General features: G+C 43.5%; 1 protein-coding gene across 2 annotated transcripts; it reads left to right on the plus strand.

The window, feature by feature from the left end:
• Positions 1-122: 122 nt before the first annotated feature.
• On the plus strand, positions 123-7,707 carry C3H1orf50 (chromosome 3 C1orf50 homolog). Of its 2 annotated transcripts, none has more exons than XM_005901368.3 (5): positions 123-274; positions 398-513; positions 6,079-6,165; positions 6,682-6,813; positions 7,186-7,707. In XM_005901368.3, exons 1-5 carry the CDS (start codon positions 205-207, stop codon positions 7,384-7,386), a joined length of 606 nt encoding a protein of 201 aa, XP_005901430.1. In that variant the 5' UTR covers positions 123-204; the 3' UTR covers positions 7,387-7,707. The 2 variants fall into 2 exon arrangements, with proteins under 2 accessions (XP_005901430.1, XP_014335477.1); XM_014479991.2 differs by having other exon boundaries at positions 127-283.
• The last annotated feature ends 52 nt before the right edge of the window (positions 7,708-7,759 follow it).

The following is a 7,759-nucleotide window of genomic DNA, read 5'->3' on the forward strand; positions in this document are numbered from 1 at the left end:
AGGAGGCACCATCTCTTCTGCCTTCCCCCAGCCTTGACTCCGCCCCTCAGCGGAACCCTGAGCGTCAGCAGGAGCCCCGCCTCCGGACTCCTGGCAGTTCCGACGCCTAGTGGTCAGAAGACGCGGAAGCTCCGCCCACGGGCTTTTTTGCGTTTGTTCTGCAGTCTCGCGCCGCCTGGGTAGTGAGAAGAACAAAGTCCTGTCATGGAAGATACAGCAACGCCCGGGGGGACCCAGGGAGTCACAGAAAACCAAGGAGTTCTGTCGGCGGCAGGTCGGGGAGGTAGGCGGGAGTCAGATGGGGAAAAGAAGCCCTTCCGGAGCAGCTAGTCTGCCGGGCTCCACGGGAGGCCGAGGGCGGGCGCTCACGGCCTCTGTTCCTGGGTGTGTGTCGCAGGAGCCCTGGTGGAGCTCACCCCGAATCCCGGCGGCCTGGCCCTGGTGAGCCCCTACCACACCCACCGGGCCGGGGACCCTTTAGACCTCGTGGCGCTCGCAGAGCAGGTGCAGAAGGTGAGGAGGCGGGGCTGGGATAGTGAATGACTATCTTCTTGCATATTTGGTCCTCCCAGCCACTTAGTGTGGAGTAGTGGGGTTTTTTGACTCCATATTACACTCGGGGAATACATGTTCATGGCCAGTTGGTGGCCTGACTCCAGCTGATCTTCTGAGACCAAACACACCTTCAGTTGCAGCTTGAGTGCCCATAATCTCTGAGAAATGGAATATTTCATGCTGTATGAGTAAATAAGGATGTCACAGTCAGTCAGTTCAGTCGCTCAGTCGTGTCCGACTCTGCGACCCCATGAATCGCAGCACGCCAGGCCTCCCTGTCCATCACCAACTCCCGGAGTTCACTGAGACTCACGTCCATCAAGTCAGTGATGCCATCCAGCCATCTCATCCTCTGTCGTCCCCTTCTCCTCCTGCCCCCAATCCCTCCCAGCATCAGTCTTTTCCAATGAGTCAACTCTTCGCATGAGGTGGCCAAAGTACTGGAGTATCAGCTTTAGCATCATTCCTTCCAAAGAAATCCCAGGGCTGATCTCCTTCAGAATGGACTGGTTGGATCTCCTTGCAGTCCAAGGAACTCTCAAGAGTCTTCTCCAACACCACAGTTCAAAAGCATCAATTCTTCAGCGCTCAGCCTTCTTCACAGTCCAACTCTCACATCCATACATGACCACAGGAAAAACCATAGCCTTGACTAGACAGTCCTTAGCAATTGCTGCCTTCACAGGTAGTGAGCCCTGAGGGAACTCAGGAAGGAGAGAATATCTCCCATCTAGCAGTCATCTATCAGACTGTAGCCACTGCTTATAGTGAGCACTGAGGAAGCTTAGGATGAAAACAGGATGCTGCCTCAGATAGCTGAGGTGCATATCAAAGGAATGATTTCAGTGAGTCCAGACTCTTTTATCTTCACATATATAGAAAAGCGCTTAATTCTTTAGTTTGGATTACCTGGTTTTCTTTAATTAGTAATAGTCTTTTGATGTTCAGACTACCTGCCCTTTGTTGCAAAACTTATGTATAACTGGCTCCTCCCCTTTCTTCCTGGAAACAGTTCTCCCAGGGTCACTGGGAATTTGAACACATGAATTTTTAATCCCAGTTTTGATATTAACTTGCACTGTGACTTGAGGTAAATTACTTTTCTCTGGACCTCAGCTTCTTTATCTGTAAAATGCAGGGTGTGAACTAGGAGAACTGTTAAGTCTGAAATTCTTGAAAATCCAGGTTTCCTCTAATCATTCTTCCCAAGACTTCCAGTTGTAGAACCCTCTTTGAGATGTACAGATACAGGACATTGCTACTTTAAAATTTATGATATCCCCTCATCCTGGTGTATATGATCACATTTGGCCTTGGTTATATTCAAAGGCCTTCATTTTGCTCAAAAAAATTTAATAATGTGCTCAAATTCCATTACATGTATGTCTCGGTATCTCAGTTTTGTTTTCAAATGCTTAGGAAATCTCCTTTGATATATTATGTGCTTTCTCTTTCCTAGAGAGGTGAAAAGTAAAATCTGACTTTTATGGATTATGAAAACATTATGTGGGCTTCCCTGATAGCTCAGTTGATAAAGAATCTGCCTGCAATGCAGGAGACTCCAGTTCGCTTCCTGGGTCGGGAAGATCCCCTGGAGAAGGGAAAGGCTGCCCACTGCAGTATTCCAGCCTGGAGAATTCCATGGACTGTATAGTCCACGGGGTCGCAAAGAGTTGGACAGTTCACCTTCACTTTATGTGTCTGTTGAATCAAATCACTTATTGGCAGGGAGGCTCCCAGAGTCACATCTTAGGCAAACATTTTTGGTGGGTTACTGAGTGACATGTTTATTACAAGGACGTGGAAAAGAAAGAAGGAAGACAGTTTTTGTCCTTTAGTCTGTAATCTAGTGAAATACAGAGTATGCATTATTGTGCTACCTTCATTTTTCCATTTTCTTTGAGAAACTGAAGAAAAAGCACTCTGAAGATAAACAGAATCAAGAGTATTTCAGTTTGTGAACTGAAATGTACTTTGTAGCAGGACTGACTTCTTACATGCAATTTAGGTATTCGTGGGTGTTCGAAAGTGCAAGAAGCCTGGTATTAAGGCACGGAATTTAGAATCAGACTGATCTGTGTTGAGATTTGTGGATGTGTGTGTGTGCTCAGTTGTTTTTGTGACCTTTTGGATTGCAGCCTGCCGGGCTCCTCTCCATGAGATTATCCTGGCAAGAATAGTGTCGTATTTGGCCATTTCCTTCTCCAGGACATCTTCCCAACCTAGGGAGCCTCTCCTCCATCTCCTGCATTGGCGGGCGGATTCTATACCGCTGAGCCATCAGGGAAGCCTTCAAACCTTGGACAGGCTACTTCACCTGTCTGAGTCTAATCCTAAAATGAGAAAGTGAAGTTATCAGCTCCAGCTTCATAAGGTATTACGAGAATTAAATGAGATAATATGCAAAGGGCCTCAGAGTGATTAGGGCCAGAGTTTGTGCTTAGTGGTTAGAGGTAGTCTTTCTCTTATGTCTCTTTTAATTAGGTTCTTTTGTGTACAAAGAACAGATTTGTTGCCACCTTAAGAAAAAAGATTTATTTCAAGGCCACTCTTAACCAGAACTATCCTAGCTCAGGGACCACCTACTCTCTGCTTGGCCATGAGGTGCCTCACTGTCCCTGGAACAAAGTGCAAGTTCTTGTATCAGGGGTCATAAAGCCTTATGTGATCTGATGCCTGCACCCTTTTTTACATCTCCCCTCACTAACTACTCAAGCTGCATTGGCCTCAGAAATGCCTGGAAGCTGCTTCTCTGATTTTTTTGCATGGCTAGCCCTTTCCTTCAGACCCAAGTCAAATGTCACAACCTCAGTGAGACTTTCTTATCTATTAGTGCAGTTGATAAACTATTTTAAATTTTAATGTGATCTCAAAAAAAAAGTTTTAATGTGATCTTAATTAATTTAAATTTTAAAACCTGGTAATTGAATTAATGACTGGAAACAAGTATATTTGGAACAATTTGAGTATGTGAATTGACTCTTCCAACTATAAACTTTATGAAGTCTCAATACAGATCAAGTTTTTCCAATGAAAATATAGCATCCAAATTGATAGGTGCTGTGAATATAAAATATACACTTAATATGAAATGTAAAATATCTCTTAACAATTTTTATTTGATTACATGTTGAAATGATAAATTTTCTGATCAGTCACTCAGTCATGTCAGACTCTTTGCGACCGATGGACTGCAGCATGCCAGGCTTCTCTGTCCATCACCAACTCCCGGAGTTTGTTCAAACTCATGTCCATCGAGTCGGTGATGCCATCCAGCCATCTCATCCTCTGTCATCCCCTTCTCTTCCTGCCTGCAATCTTTCCCAGCATCAGGGTCTTTGTTCCAGTGAGTCAGTTCTTTGCATCAAGTGGCCAAAGTATTGGAGTTTCAGCTTTAGCATCAGTCCTTTCAATGAATATTCAGGACTTTAGGATTGACTGGTTTGATCTTCTTGCAGTCCAAGGGACTCTCAAGAGTCTTCTTCAACACCACAGTTCAAAAGCATCAATTCTTCAGTGCTCAATTTTTTGATATATTGGGTTAAATAAACTATATTAGTAGTTTTTTGGGGTTTTTTGGCTGTGCCATGTGGCTTATGGAATCTTAGTTCCCCAACCAGGGATTGAACCCAGGCCACCACAATGAAAGTGCCAAGTCCTAACCACTGGACTGCCAGGTAATTCACTATATTATTACAATTAATTTTACTTATTTATTTTTACTTTTAACACAGCTACTAGAAAACTTACAATTTCACATATGACTTGTTTCTATCCTCAAGGATAGTTGCATTAGACTGTAGTCTTAACAAAGGCCGTGGCCTCTTTCTCATGTTTGCCAGTGTGTCCAGCGCAGTGCCTAGCGTGGTGTCTGACCCATGGTAGTTGCTCAGTGTGTGTCTGTGAAACAGATAAAGGCTTGACTCAGCCTACTCAGTTGTTTTCTCTTCACTCAGAACACGACTGATACCTGACCTTGATCATAAGCTTCCTCAACTAACCAGCAAATTCTCTTAATATTTCTTAGTTCAAGTTTAACCTCTTACTTTCTTTTCCTTAACAGTTGTATACCACTAAAAGTTAATCAGTGTTTTGTTTTTTTTGAAACTCTTCTGGTGGTCCAGTGGTTAGGACTCTGCTTTCATTGCTGGGACCTTGATTCAGTCTCTGGTTGGACAGAGCCAAAAAAAAAAAAAAGTTAATCAGCTTTTTGTGAAAAAAAATCTGGAAGTTTTTTGACAAATTTCTGATGTGTGGATGATAATCCTTCCCAGTACTTGAATTGGTTACATATGTGTCTCCTAGCTTTGAAAGTTATTTTCTTTAAAGCAATTTCCAGTGCCTTCAGTTGAATTTCCTAGGACATGACAATCTTCTGTGTATATGATAATTGTTCCAGGTGTACATCATAGTGGTGGTGGTTTAGTCGCTAAGTCGTGTCCGACCCTTGCGACCCCATGGACTGTAGCCTGCCAGGCTCCTGTGTCCATGGGATTCTCCAGGCGAGAATACTGGAGTGGGTTGCCATTTCCTTCTCCAGGGGATCTTTCTGACCCAGGAATCAAATCCGGGTCTCCTGCCTTTTAGGCAGATTCTTTACCCACTGAGCTTCCAGTCTTTTAAAAATACATTTTAAGTGACAGGAATGCAAATATAAGTTAAATATAATTAAGTGTGATGTAAATAACTCAACTGAATAATGGTCAGTTTAACAGATACCTTCTAATAGCATTGAAACATGTATATTATCATATGTGAAACAGATCGCCAGTCCAGGTTCGTTGCATGAGACAGGGTGCTCAGGGCTGGTGTGCTGGGACGATCGTGAGGGATGGGATGAGGAGGGAGGTGGGAGGGGGGTTCAGGATGGGGAACACATGTATGCCCATGGCTGATTCATGTCAATGTTTGGCAAAAACCACTACAATATTGTAAAGTATTTAGCCTCCAATTAAAGTAAATTTAAAAAAAAGATACCTTCTATATATAGTCAGGTTTCTATATCGCAGGCCATAAGAGACATAGCACAAGTGTCTTCAGGTTTTCATTGTAAGATCCATCCCTGATTTCAGAAATGTTTAAATGTGAGAAAACAGATGGAGATCTGAGGAATAAGTGGGGTTAGTCAGGCAAAAGAGCAAGAGGGGAAATGTATTGGATGGAGGAGAGGCCATATGCAAAATTACTTGGAAGCAAAAGAGATTGGGGCATGTTGGAAGACTGAAAATTTTGAGTGTGACCAGAATCTAGAGTGAACAAGATAGATAGCTTGGGAGATAGAAAAAGAGCACTTATTTCCATGTTATGGGGTCATGGGGTCATGGCAGCGTTGACTTCTCCTGGGCAGTGCCTTCTGAGCTAGGCCTTGGGGTGAGTGGGTGTTCACGGGGGAATGGTGAAAATGGGAAGGGTATGAAAGGCATAAGCCAACATGTTGACATAATTTCACATTGGGCTCTAAATAGGAGCATCGTAAAGTCTTACCCTTTTCTGACCCACAGTTCAGTTTTTTCTCACCCTTAGGCTAATGAATTCATCAGAGCAAATGCCACCAACAAACTGACTGTCATAGCTGAGCAAATCGAACATTTGCAAGAACAAGCCAGAAAGGTAAGTAGTAGCTTTTTGGTAAGCTTTCATTTTCTTCATTTAGTCCACAGGATTGACTGAACTTGCTCATAATCAGTGTAACTTAACTTGTTTCGGTACCTCCTAGAAATATAGAAGTGTTGAGCAAAATAGGATAAGCCCAAGAGGTTAAGTATAAGGTTTTTCACTGGGCGAAAGCTCAGTGAGGTAAAAAGCATCTAAAGGGGAAAATTTGTTTTCAGTTATAAAAGAAATGTACTTACCACTAAAAAACTGGGAAGAAATTTAAAAACCACCCAAAGCCAGTAGTACTTGACATTTTGAAATATAAGTTTTCCAAAGGCATTTTTATAGCATAGTCGCATAATGTAGTCTAATTTTTCTCTTCAGTGTCATCTGGATCTCAGTCATGATTCACTGATGTGAGGGAGCAAGACCCTCAGCATGGAACAGGTTCCAGCTTTCGGGTGGGATGCTCACTGAGTATGAGTGCTGTTTGCTCTCATATCCGATTGGCTCTGTCTCTGTGGATTTCAGGTTTTGGAAGATGCTCGTAGGGATGCTGACTTGCACCATGTGGCTTGTAATATGGTGAAAAAGCCGGGCAGCATCTACTACCTTTATAAACGGGAGAGTGGCCAGCAGTATTTCTCCATTATTTCTCCAGAGGTAAGAACATTTAATTGTTGCTACAGAAACCTACTCCTGTCTTTAAGAAATTCTTGGTGTATTGTGTGTGTGTGTGCGCACGTATGTGTTATGTGTGAGAAAATGTAGGCATAGGAGTTGGTAAGTGATTTTCTAGAAAACTAGAGGTGGCATGAGCCCAGAGGTGACTGAAAAATATATGCACTTAAATTATTTCACAATCATTATCTCTGTTCAGGGAGGTACCTGATGTGTAATGCAGTGCCTGTCAAGGATGATTCTGACTGGTCTGAAGTGAAAAGCCAAAAAAAGAAAATTGTGGTATAATTAGGAAATGGACTCAACTTCTGTACCTCCCGCCCTGATCGGAACGGCCTCCTTTGCCTTCTCTAGGAATGGGGGACGAGTCGTCCACATGACTTCCTTGGTGCCTACAAGCTACAGCACGACCTGTCCTGGACTCCGTATGAGGACATTGAGAAGCAGGATGCTAAAATCAGTGTCATGAGCAAGTTGCTAAGCCAGCCAGTGGCTCTGCCTCCAAGCACTGAATCCAACTTCCCGGGGTTCAGGTCCACTGAGAGTGGACTCTGACACAGGCTGTCAGGACATGGACCTCTCACCTCCTTGTTGCCCCAACTTCTGCCCTGGTGGGAGGTAGCAAGAGAGACGAAAGCATGTGGGTGAATCATGAACTTCTTTGAAGGCGATCCTGTGTGAATGGAAACGCTGTTGTTATTACTTTATGTGGGATGGTAGAATCATATCAGTCTCTCCTGGGATCCTCTCTGGGTCACATGTACCCAACCAGTCAGTTTCAGAGGACCATCCAGTGTACTTTGCTTCTCCTTTATCTCCATCTATTCTCTCACGGGTTAGAGCATTAAAGAAGGAAAGTTCTCTTCCTGCAAAAAAGGCTGGCGAGTCATTTTCCAGAAACACTGTTAACAGTCTTTTGTAACTAGAA

This window comes from Bos mutus, chromosome 3, assembly GCF_027580195.1.
Source record: "Bos mutus isolate GX-2022 chromosome 3, NWIPB_WYAK_1.1, whole genome shotgun sequence".
Lineage (NCBI taxonomy): Eukaryota > Metazoa > Chordata > Mammalia > Artiodactyla > Bovidae > Bos > Bos mutus.